This window comes from Microtus pennsylvanicus, chromosome 7 (genome assembly GCF_037038515.1).
Source record: "Microtus pennsylvanicus isolate mMicPen1 chromosome 7, mMicPen1.hap1, whole genome shotgun sequence".
NCBI lineage: Eukaryota > Metazoa > Chordata > Mammalia > Rodentia > Cricetidae > Microtus > Microtus pennsylvanicus.
This window is the reverse complement of record NC_134585.1, coordinates 100,322,179-100,334,427: the sequence shown is the minus strand read 5'-3', so window position 1 is coordinate 100,334,427 and position 12,249 is coordinate 100,322,179. Positions and strand designations below refer to the sequence as shown.

The following is a 12,249-nucleotide window of genomic DNA, read 5'->3' as shown; positions in this document are numbered from 1 at the left end:
GCGTTAGTTTAGAGGGTACCTGTTGCGACCCCACACAGATGCTTCCCAATTCCCACCACAGGCAGTCCTCCTTCTCTTAGCACAGGAACCCTGTCTGAGACAAAACAGTGAGAATTAGGTTAGTTTGCTTATGACAGAAATATTAAAGTGTCTTTCCAAAAGAAGGGTTTTTAGAGTCTTTGAACTTTGGAGATGAAAGATGTGGGGAAAAAATTCTCACAGAATCCAATATACAACCTAAGAATGTGTCTGTGTTTAGTATATGACATAGAAAAATATTCGGATAAACAAACAAACGACTTTCTTCTTTCTCGTATGTATTACTGGTTGGCCTGAAATTCATTATGGAGTTGGGGTGATGCTCCTGCCTCAGCCTTCCACGTGCTGGAATTACCAGAGTAAACACATACCATTCCTGGCTTCAGTTCAGCAGAAGAAAATACGATTTCTATACAAATGCTTGGCTGCTTCTCAAAACCAGAATAAAATTAGTGGATGGAAGATATTTGTAAATGTTGCATTATTTTCTTTTAAAATATGGAACAGGCAGGTGTGGTGGTGCATACCTTTAATCCTACCACTCAGGAGTCAGAGGAAGGTATATCTCTGTGAGTTTGAGGCCAGACTAGTCTACAGTGATTTCCAGGACAGCCAGGACTACATAGGAAGACCCTGTCTCAAAACACCAAAAAGAAAAAAAAAAGAAAAATGTTAGAAGATGTAAAAAGAAAAGGCACTAAAGAGAACAACCATGAGGCATATGTGTGTGTATGCAATTATGTATATGTGTGTATGCATGTGTATGCATTTGTGTTCATGTGTGGGTGTGCATGTGTGTCTGTATGGATTATTAATTCCATAGCAATAAGTTACTTTCATTATGACAGAATTCTGAGGACCTATGATTTATATACTAGCTACACAAAGAACTATCTCTTTTCCTCTAATGATTTTGACAGTCCTGTTAACTATGGTCTGAAAGCTAGTTTGGATACTCCAAGTTAGTTTTTTTAAGACAAGGTTTTAATACGCAGCCCTAGCTGGCCTGGAACTCACAGAGATCCGCCTGCCTCTGCATCTTGAGTGCTGGGATTAAAAGTGTGCGCCACCATACCTGCATTACTCAAAATTAATTTTAAAAGTACAAGGAAACAATATATAAAAACTTACCAAAAGTTTTGAACTTCCTGCATTATCAATTACACTTATAGCTGATATAACAAAATAATTTTCTTTTTCAAGATAGGGTTTCTCTGTGTAATAGCCCCTGGCTGTCCAGAAACTCACTTTGTAGACCACGCTGGCCTTGAACTGAAAGAGATCCGCTTGCCTCTGCCTCCTGAGTGCTGGGATTAAAGGTGTATGTTGCTGCCACCACCACCACCCAGCAACAAAATAATTTTTAGGTTTCAATCCTCACTCCATTTCTGTTTATTAAGTTACATATACTTGTATTACCAAAGCACTAGTATTACTTTGTTCTTCCTGAAGCCCAGGTCTGTGAGAACAGAATTCTAACAGCCCCCAAAGTCTGGAATGTCTGACTTGCAGTAGAGCAGTGAAGAGTTAACGTGACTCACTTAGACACAAGTGTTGAATATCAATTTGAAGTCTTTCAAACGCTGAGTTCTTTCTTCTGTGTTTACCGTCTACCTGCATAAAACAGGACATTACTGAATCAGCATTCAATGTTAAAAAAAAAAGGCTTTATGAAAATATCTATTTGTTTTCAAATTTCAGTTACAGAGAATGAACAACAACTTCAAGGTTTAGATTTTGGATGAAAGCTCAAAAATAACAACACCCCTTTTAAAAGGCTAGAAATTCTACTGGTTACTACTATTATATATACATATATGTTGAAGGAGGCCACTTGCTGGTTCCTGGATGCTCAGCCCCAAAATAATCACACAGGAACTATATTATTTAAATCACTGCTTGGCCCATTAGCTCTAGCTTCTTATTGGCTAACTGTTAAATCTTAATTTAACCCATTTCTAGTATCTGTGTATTGCCACATGGCTGTGGCTTACTGGGTAATGTTGGGTAATATTACGGCATCTGTCTCCAGTGGGGCTACATGGCTTCTCTCTACCTTCTCTCTCCCAGCATTCAGTTTAGTTTTCCTCACCTAGCTAAGTTCTGCCCTTTTAACAGGCCAAGACAGTGTTCTTTATTAATTAACCAATCGTATTCACAGCATACAGATGGGAATCCCACATCCCATGTCTGTCTGTCTCTCCAGACAGGGTTTTTCTGATTGCCCTGGCTCTTCTGGAACTCACTCTGTAGAACAGGCTGGCTTTGAACTCACGGAGATTCTCCTGTCTTTGCATCCCAAGTGCTGGGGTTAAAGGCGTGTGCCTGGCCACATTATTTCTCTTACCCCATAACTATTACCAACCAATTCGCAAAGAAATCAGGGTTCACAGAGGTTAAGTGGCTATGGTTACTTATCAGCGTTTCCGTCTTTATCATCCCTGGTTCTACTGTGGCTCACTTTCTTACTTTCTTTAAACACAGCATTTTAAGCATTACACCCACGTACTTATGCACACTGGTCCAGATCTCTCTAAGAATCATCAGCTACATTTACCCCCTCCCCCACCCCACTTTTTTTTCTCTTTTCAACAGTGCTAGAGATTGAAGGCAGACCATATCCATGCCATGGCAGCAACTGACCACTGAGCTCCAGCCTCAGCCCCCTCTTAAAGTTTTTTGTTTTCAGCCAGGTGGTGGTGGTGGCAAGACACGCCTTTAATGCCAGCACTCAGGAGGCTGAGTATAGGTGGATCTCTGAATTCGAGGCCAGCCTGGTCTACAGAGCTAGTTCCAGGACAATCAGGGCTACATAAAGAAACCCTGTCTTAGAAAAATAAAAACAATAACAAAAAGTTTTTTTTTAATGGCATTCAAACCCAGCACCTTATGAATGCTAAGCAAAATATGTCCCACTAAATTACAGGCACAAGCCTTCAGAAACATGCAGACAGAAAACTAAACCCACACAGAACTGAACTCGTGTTTTTCCTCCTCAAGAATACCTGTGCCCAGTTAAGCCAGAAACTATCCCAGATTACTGCTCGCTTAAAAACAATGAATAATAAATCAGCAAGTCTTATGACTTCCACCGTTGTAACATTTATCATTCTTTCTTTCCTATAAAGTCCAGAGAATGGCCTTTACTCTCCAGTACATTTCTTACTTGTATTATTGAATAAAAGTTTTCATATTTTTAATCTTCTTATTTTTAGTTTAAAATTCTGAAATAGTCTTACAGTTTCCTAGGATAGCATCTAAAACACGTTTTTACGTGTGTGTGTGTGCATATGCCATCTGGGTGTGGTGCCCAAGGAGGCCAGAAGACGGTGTTAGACCTCCTAGAGCTGGAATTACAGGAAGCTGTGAGCCGCCTGATACTGGGGCTGAGAACCAAACTCAGATCTTCTGGAAATGCAGTGCACACTCTGAACCACTGAGCCATGTCTCTAGCTCCACAGAAAGTTCAAAAATCATCCTTAGAAACTTCGTGACAACTGGCGAAGACCGAGACCAGTTCCCTGCCTTCATGCTCCTGTGGCATGAGTACTGCTCATCGCTATAACGCAATAGAGAGCTAAAACCCTGCATGGAAGGAAGCGCTTAGAAGCAAGAACCAAATCTTCACCATATCTCTAACACAGAACAGGACAAAGCCAAGAGCGTACAACAGGACGCCTTTCTAGACCAGCTCTCTTTCCTAGTTCATACAGCCACAGTCTACCTAAAGCCTTGGATTTCCATCACACAGAAATGCTTCCTTTGTTACCCCAGGCATGTGGTAACACTGTTCTTATTTCCCAGAGTGCTTCTCACACCCTATCAGCAAATGCTAATTCATTTTTCAAGATGATCACAGGCACCACCTTTTCTGCATGGTTCTCCACTGCCTCCCTCTAACAAAGTTTATCACGTTTTCCTTTGATAGCACATATGGGGCAGAACTTCTTGTCTTTAACACTTTCCTTACGTATTCATCTGGCTCTCCCTTCTAAGCACACCTAAGAGCGCAGCTGCCTTATCAATATCTATCTGCATAGACAGTGTGCCTATCACAGTGTCCAAGAATATGCTTAAGAAGAATTTAGTGAAGGAAGTCTGCAAGCACTGGCAAAGGTAAGGTTAGGACGTGGCTTAACTCCTAGCTGAAACCTGGTTCTGTTCACAGATTTTCCTGTCTCTGCAAACAATTTTAAGAACACAGATCATGAACTATTAATATTTAAATTTAAAAAGTTACCTTCAGTTTAACCAGTACAATTAGAACCAATAACGGCAAAAATTATAAACAAATATATAAAAAAGGAAATTCATTTTAAGAGACAGGCTCCTATCATTTTTTTTTTCCTACAGGGAAAGAATATGTTTGGTTATTAAGCTCCTACAATGGCTTTACTTACCTTGAATCTTGTGGTCACTTTTTCTACCAGGATGAAGTGAACGTTTTCAGCATCTTTTAAGGCAATATCGACCCAGTGAGATAATTTCCCCTTTCCTGCTCCAAACTCAACAAAGCATCTTCTTGGACCAAGTAACTTTAATTTTTCAATGTTACCTAAAATAGAAGCCTGCAAACTCCATAGGATTATTTTATAAACTAGAGTAAAGGAATTCTATTCAAATTCAAAATCAGCAAAATAATCTCTACCCAAGACAGAATGTTTTCACTTATAACTTCTGAAAGGCTAAGACATTTTTCCTTTTTTCTTTAAAATAATATCTGTACTCAGATATTTCATGCTGAAATTTTTACTTTATGTTCACATATAATTTTGAATAAAGGCATTTTGTCCACTTAAAAAAACTAGTTACTGTCTTTTTTAAAAATAGGTATCTTTAATATCTTTTTTTCAAGCCCTGGCTGTCCTGGAAGTCACTCTGTAAACCAGGCAGGCCTTGAACTCAGATGTGCCTGTCTCTGTCTCTGGTGTGCTGGGATTAAAGGCATGTACTCCCAAGTCTAGCTAGAATGTTAGCTTTTAAAAATTACTTTTATTTATTGTGAGCATATACACGAGGACAGTCTATAAGAATTGATTGTCACCATTAGGTTTAGAGGACTGAACTCAGGTCACCAGGCTTGGCAGCAAGTGCCTGTATCTGGTGAGCCATCTCATCACACAGATGAGATGTTAGCATTAAACATATAAACAAAGGCTAAGTTATTGTGGTTGAAACATACCTGCTGTTTCAGGTGCTTGACAGCACAATCACCATTTTTAGGGTCATTAAGGGCATCATATAATGCTGGATGGGACATAATGTGATCTTTAAGTGGAGAATTCAAGCCTGTTCAAAGAAAAAACGTTATAGCCTAAGCAGCCAGACATGGACTCTGAATAACGAACAGGAGGTATCAATTCATACACCACCTAGTGCTTCTCAAATACTTGAACTTGCAACTTTAGGCAGGCTTACCTTCACTTGCTTTCCTCAGTTTCTTAATTAAGTTTTCCAACTGCTCTTCAGATAGAGAAGAAAATGGAACCTATATACAAAAATAAAACTAAATAATGTAGTCAAAACAAGCCTTAAAGTACCACAACAAAAATGAGTAGAAGCTTAACACTGGGCAGACCCATGGCAATTTAAGGTCTTCTCCTGAAAGACTCTGTTCCCAGGCAGCCGTGGGAACTGCCCAACGGTGAAGGCACCACTCAGTCTGTGCCGAGGTACTTTAATGGCCCTCAGTCCCTCAGGGTCAAGACTGGGCTGAGTGAGCTCACAACAGAAACACACTGCAGTGTGCTACGGGACATAAGCTGGTCTGGGAACTAACAATCACTAACAACAGTAGTTTATAGGAAAATACACCTTCACGTCAAAACAACAGATGTTTCCAAACAAAAGCGGGGAATGGTCAATGCACAAGGAGTTAAGTATTAAATAATATACTTACTAACTGCTCAGGAATTTCCATTTCATGCTTTGATCCTGCATTTATATCTTGAATAAAGAAATCCTTGACAAAACAAAATCATAACATATTAATACAAAGCTCACAATAAAGAAGCTGAAAAACTGCTTCTTCCCTTCACCCTCCCCCACCATCACCTTTTTCTCACATTCACTCAATCACCAAATATTATCGCACTCAGTTTTCCCAGAACACATGCCCCACCCACGTGCCTACTGAAACTTGACCCATAGGAGAGGAAGGTACTTGAAGTAAAGCTTTCTCACAGAACTTAAAGGCTGCTAGTGGCAGAAGCACCAGCTCTTCTCCTGGGTCTAGCAGAAGTCTGACAGGCACTGAACTAGGGAGAACGGCTCTGCCTGTGCTACCTTAGACTTGGGCAAGACCCCTGCTGAACTGACATGTTAATCACCTCAGGCCTCTCCATCTGAAAACTAGTAATATAAGGCTCATCTCCTTTTATTCACCTCTAAGAATGAAGATAAAGAAAGACACACTATAAAACCCGGGAACAGGGAGTCTTGGAAGCAGGTTACTCTAAGGTAGTAAAGGAGGCTATCTCAAAAGGAAGCATTATCTTTCTTCGGCTGGAGCTAGAACAGCACCACCAACAGTACCGCCTACTTCAAGGAATAAGATGTTCCCTGAGCCATAGGACCTTACTGAACCTGCCCTCGGGTAAAGGTCAGTCAGCCTAGTCTGACTGAGACTGCTTCATGGCGCTGTTGCTTTTCTCCTATGTAGTCACCAATATCAGCACAAAACACGAGACCATACTGAAAAATGTTTTCCAACTTCATCACAACCTGACTGGCCTCTGAGGGCGTGGATGGCTGAGTCTGGTCCATTGGTTCCCCAGAGTTAGGCCTCTGGGATCAGACTAACTTCTCTCTTTACTAAAGGAGCTAAGTCCTAAAGGGGTGGACAGGAAGTCACTGCTTCTCTTCTATATTACCTTGCTGTTCAAATACCATATTTGCCCTTCGGCAGGGGGATCTCACACTGAAGCTCAATTGGTGGCCAAGGCTGGCCTAAAATTTATTATGTTGTCCAAGCTGGCTTTGGACTCATGGCAATCCTCTCGCTTAAGCCTCCCAGGTGTCAAGATTACAGATATGAGATGTCACAGGCAGCTAAAATACTTTCCGCTTACAGCAGTGCTTCTCAACTGGGAGAAATCTGACAATGTGGAAGGATATCTGTAGCAAAATGACTGAACAGAGGGCTGGGTACAGTGGCGCAAGCCTTTGAGACAGCGCTCAGGAGACAAGACGCTGGGGCAGGTCTCTGTGAGTTTGACGCCAGCCTGGTCTATATAGTAAGCTCCAGGTCTACATAGTGAGACTCTGCTTTCTTTTTTTCCCCTCTTAAAAACAAAAACAAAAAAAACAAAAACAAAACCGAGAAGTGCTCCTGGGAGTCACTTTTGCCAGGTCTTTGATTTCCTACAAGTCTCACTGTGCTCCAGACTAGCCTTTCAAGGACAGCTGCGTATCAACCACCCTTATTAGACGGAAATAGCATTTCTTCCTAGATCCCGCAGCAGGCTTACTTACTGTACAGTATAATAAAGAAAAATGTCTTCCTATGGTGCACAAGTGAGGTAGGGTTGCTCACTGCCCCAATTTAGGGAAAAAAGTCTTTCCTGAAGACGGGGCTGCTCAGCTTCAGGGAAAGTCACCTTATATGCAGTATTCCCAACAGAGTTCCAGAGTTAAGTCTATAGGCTTTGAGAGACAAGGATAATTGACCTGAGAAAGATGCCCTTACTGCTTCCATGAGGTGAATAATACAAATTCCCAGACGTGGTGTAGTCTAGTGGGAGAGCCCCTGACGGCAGGCATTGATGACAGGCATTTCAGTCTTTTTCTGTCTCTGACCCAGGAGTCTCCTAATTTCCTGCTGGCATCCATAAACCTGCGACAAGCTAACGTGTGACAACATAGTGTGTGTTCTCTGCTATTTACTCCCAATAAAATAAACACACTTTGCCTGACAACTAACTTTTTTACCTGTAGATATTTAGAGATACATATCCATACACATCAATTATATTGATCAGGTTGATAGCTGATGGTCAAACCATTACTATATGTGTTCAACATTTTACTTTATATCATTAAAAATTTTCTATTCTTATTTTAATGTCTTTGACATTTAAAATCAATTTTATATTATATATTTGAGGTTTACAACATGCTGCTGGGCAGTGGTGGCGCTACACAGAGAAATCCTGTCTCAAAAAACCAAAGCTAAAACATGAACAACAAGCCCAACATTAGAGTACACATTGTAAAACGCTCCATTTCATGAAGTAAATATACTTACCTACCATTCTGTATAGCTATCTACTGTCACCCTATCGTATTTTGTTACCAAACAGAAATTGGATTTTCAGCCTTTGTTTGGGTGAACACTGTGAAAGACTCATCTGGACTGGTGTTAGCTCAGGCCCACTATTTCTATACTGAGTCTGAATCTCAAAGATGCCCAGCAGTTAAGTCTTTACAACCTTAATTCTAAAGACTCCAAATCTCTTGCTGCTGCACCATCACCCCTATCAAGCTGGGGGTGGCGGCATACACTTGGAGGGAAGGCATGAGAAATGTTTGAGATGAACTCCAGTCCAGCCTGAGCAGCACAGCACCATCCCTGACCTCAAAAGCAAAGAAGCAACCAAAAATAAAACGTGTCAAAATTCTGGGCTGGTCAGGGTGGCACAAACCAATAATCTCAGTAATTGCAAAGCTAAATGAGAAGAGCCTCAGGTCAGCCTGGGCTACTCAGTGAAGCCTGCCTCTAATCTAACCAATCAGAATCCCAAACAAAACACAAGAACAAGGAAAAAGAAAAGAGGAAGCAGGGGAAGAAGGAGGGAAGAAAAGTACAGTTATCAAGTGAGAAGTTAAATAGTTGGCAACTTAAAGGTTGCCAAATTCAACCTGCTCCTTATAACACTAAGTAGTACTGGATATAAACACCACATACTACACATTTCAAACACTTACAGGCTTTGGCTTCTCTCTTGAGTTACATTTTTTTAAATGCTTTGCTAGTTGGTCTTCATATACAGTGCTAAATTTAAAGAGAAAAATTTGAGAGAGAAAATCTTAAATGAGTCTTTTGAACTGTTTCTAGTACATCACACACACACACACACACACACACAACCCAAACGACAACAAAAACATTTGTCTGATCTAAATACTTACTGTTTTGGATCTAAAGGGCACAAGATTCTTTTCCGAGCATTCTCTTCCTAATAAATTAAAATGGATACATTTATTTATATATCCAATTTATTACATTCAGCTGTTAGATATACCCACAGTGTATATCTATTCCCAAAACAAGGTAAGGAAACTTTAAAAATTCATAATGAAAAATAAGCAAGATCAGGTCATGTTCGTAACAATAAAAAAAACTGTTAGTTGCTCCTGTATAAAAAAAAATACTGCTTTGGCTTATGTATATAATTTTGTATCACAGATGATACCTGCTAAAAATTGGTGCAGTCATATTATGCACCACTAAGAAATATGTTAACCATTTATTCAGATTAACTAACAAAATACTGTATAATATTTATCATGTATAAAATGATCTTTTGAAATACATATATACTGGGTATAAATGGCTAAATTGTGCTAACATACATAATACTTGAAAACTTAATTAATTTTGGAAAATGTTGCCCATTAAAATTATGTTGTTGATTTTAAAATGCATATTTAAGTCTAGGTTGCTAAAATATGGGGAAAAGCTAGGCACGGAGGAACATATTTTGAGTCTCAGTACTCTAGCGCTGAGGCAGGCAGATCTCAAGTCAAAGGCCAGTCAGTGTTACACACTGAGACCCTGTCTCAATAAATATAGAAATAAAATACGTGAGGAAAAACGAGGCGTGACACAATTTAAAATGCTTTTGTGTGTGTGTATGTGTGTTCTCTGATTAGGCTTTGCAAGTTAGAACACAGTCCTAATTTTCCTGTTTGTTTTTTTTTTCAAATATTTATTTATTTATTATGTATACAATATTCTGTCTGTGTATATGTCTGCAAGCCAGAAGAGGGCACCAGACCTCATTACAGATGGTTGTGAGCCACCATGTGGTTGCCGGGAATTGAACTCAGGACCTTTGGAAGAGCAGGCAATGCTCTTAACCACTGAGCCATCTCTCCAGCCCCCTTCCTGTTTGTTTTTGAGGCAGGGATCTTGCTATATTTCCCATGATGGTCTTGAACTCTTTCTCTCAGAGATTAGAACGGGCCATATTCACCAGAGTTGCAACTTTTCAGTATGCTAGTTACAATATTCTGAGTTATATACATTTAACTGTAGGCACTGGGAGAAACTAAAGGAAAACAGCGAGCACTGGCAGCTGTACTCCACAGGTGCTATGAACGTGTGTGAAACACTATGGTACAACTGTTAAAGCTAGAGACCAGCAGGACTGCTTAGGTGTGAGTCTCAGTTCTATTAGCTGCTACATCTATGGCCCTACAGAGGCTCATGCAAAAGATGAGAATAACAGCATGATTTACTTCCTAAGGTTTATGAAAGTTGAATTTTTAAAAGCAAGATAACAACACTGCTTAGTATAATGCTAAGCCATACAGAAAAAGCTGACCACATATTTACTCTTATTTTTTTCTCAATTTTATTTCAATTAATTTCAGTATGTTCATGAATTTATGTACATTAAATTTTAGGGAAAGTTAAAATTATTCAGTATTTTTAAGATAACATTATTTCTTCCTTATGTACAGATTTTAAAACTTAATTTCCAGTTTGGTTCTTTGGTGAAGACCAGTTACTTGGAAGGCTCAGGCAGGAGAATCTCTGAGAGAAAGAGTTCAAGACCATCATGGGAAATATAGCAAGATCCCTGCCTCAAAAACAAACAGGAAAATTAACTTTCAAACTAAGTAGGATTGTGTTCTAACTTGCAAAGCCTAATCAGAGAACACACACACACACAAAAGCATTTTAAAAATTTACTATTTGCGTGTATATCATGTGCTATTGTTATTGAGGTGTTTTCTTTTCTGGTGAAAAGGGGGATGAGACTGTCCTGTGATCTGTAGGTTAGCAACGTCCCTGGCTCTCTAGGCACTAGAAGCTACTAATGCTCTGCACTTACAATGGAAATGTCTTACATTACCACCAAGTGTCTGCTGTCCCCCCAAACCAAACAAAAACCCCCAAAACAGTGCAATTTGCTTTCAACGGCTTTTTTTTTCAATTAAAATTGTTATGTGCGTTAATATTTTTTTCCTTCTCCATCCCAGAACAATATCACAAGTTCATAAGGTGTTTCCTGGTGAAGTCTAAGTAAGAAAATTTCCAAGTTTCTTCCTGATGCATTCACACGTGGTTATCGTTCATAAAACAATAATTAAAGCCCCGATGGTAAGACCTAGTGACTTCAAATACTACTCTGTAAAAAGAATCACTTCCCGTGAGCACTAGAGAAGCCTGGGAAGCTGGCTCCACAGATCTGAAAGAGCATCTCAAGGGGCGCGTTACTCAGGACATGAAAACAAGGCTCCTCGGGGGGCTCATCACAGCTCCGCGCGGATGTCAGAGCTGCATTTACAGCCGGAAAAGCGGGCGAGTCCGTGGGACAGAGGCAGGAACCGGTCAGAGGGGGCGAGGCCGCGCTCCTGCACCCACAGACCCGGAAACTCTAGGGAGGGTGGGGCGGTACCTGACCTCCGCGGCGCCAGCGTGTTCACCACAGAACCTTCTCCCCGCGGCCGCCACCATCCTGCAGAAGCGCTTCTTCTTCTCCACGAAGTAGCTGCATCTGCCCTCCGCTGGCAAAGCGGTCGCGTGCGAGGGCGGCGCGGGGGCCTCCATAAGCTACGATCCTTTCGGCTGTCGCGCGTCCCGCACCCGGCCCCAAGCCGCCACCAGCCTTTGGTCCCCTGCCCTTAACAAACATGGCCGTCTGGGGGCGGTGTGGGTGCGTGCGTCTCACCTCGCGGGTTAATAACCGGATATACGCAACCACCGCGGCGCGTTTGCGCCCCTGAGCCGGACGGAGCTGATGGTGGCTGCCGAGGGCCAAACCTCCTCCGTTCCCTGTGTTTATCGTTCCCCGCCTCCTCCGCGGGATCTGAGCGCCAAACTCAAACTCTGTCAGGCCGGAGACTTCTTACAAACTGGCACTGAGGCCCAGGCCTGCTGGGCTTTTTCGCACAGCCGTCGGGGCAGCGGTCCGACATGAGTCAAGTTCTGTTCCAGGACCTTGTCCCCTTGCAAGTGAAATGCAAAGACTGTGAGGAGAG

General features: G+C 41.2%; 2 protein-coding genes across 3 annotated transcripts in view; one reads left to right on the top strand and one right to left on the bottom strand.

Moving 5' to 3' along the window:
* Trmt13 (tRNA methyltransferase 13) overlaps positions 1-11,989 on the bottom strand; it is a 19,639-nt gene extending 7,650 nt beyond the window's left edge. Inside the window, exons 1-9 of the mRNA XM_075981523.1 lie at positions 11,672-11,989; positions 9,169-9,215; positions 8,965-9,031; positions 5,939-6,001; positions 5,458-5,527; positions 5,222-5,328; positions 4,440-4,607; positions 1,581-1,653; positions 20-94 (exon numbers count right to left, since the gene is read on the bottom strand). Of these exons, the coding sequence (XP_075837638.1) occupies positions 20-94; positions 1,581-1,653; positions 4,440-4,607; positions 5,222-5,328; positions 5,458-5,527; positions 5,939-6,001; positions 8,965-9,031; positions 9,169-9,215; positions 11,672-11,818 (817 nt within the window). The 5' untranslated portion in view covers positions 11,819-11,989. The remainder of the gene's footprint in view (positions 1-19; positions 95-1,580; positions 1,654-4,439; positions 4,608-5,221; positions 5,329-5,457; positions 5,528-5,938; positions 6,002-8,964; positions 9,032-9,168; positions 9,216-11,671) is intronic.
* Positions 11,987-12,249, top strand: part of Sass6 (SAS-6 centriolar assembly protein) — a 41,989-nt gene continuing 41,726 nt past the window's right edge. The window contains exon 1 of one of the 2 annotated variants that reach the window (XM_075981520.1): positions 11,987-12,249. In XM_075981520.1, the coding sequence (XP_075837635.1) occupies positions 12,185-12,249 (65 nt within the window). In that variant the 5' untranslated portion in view covers positions 11,987-12,184. The other variant, XM_075981522.1, reaches the window with a different exon arrangement.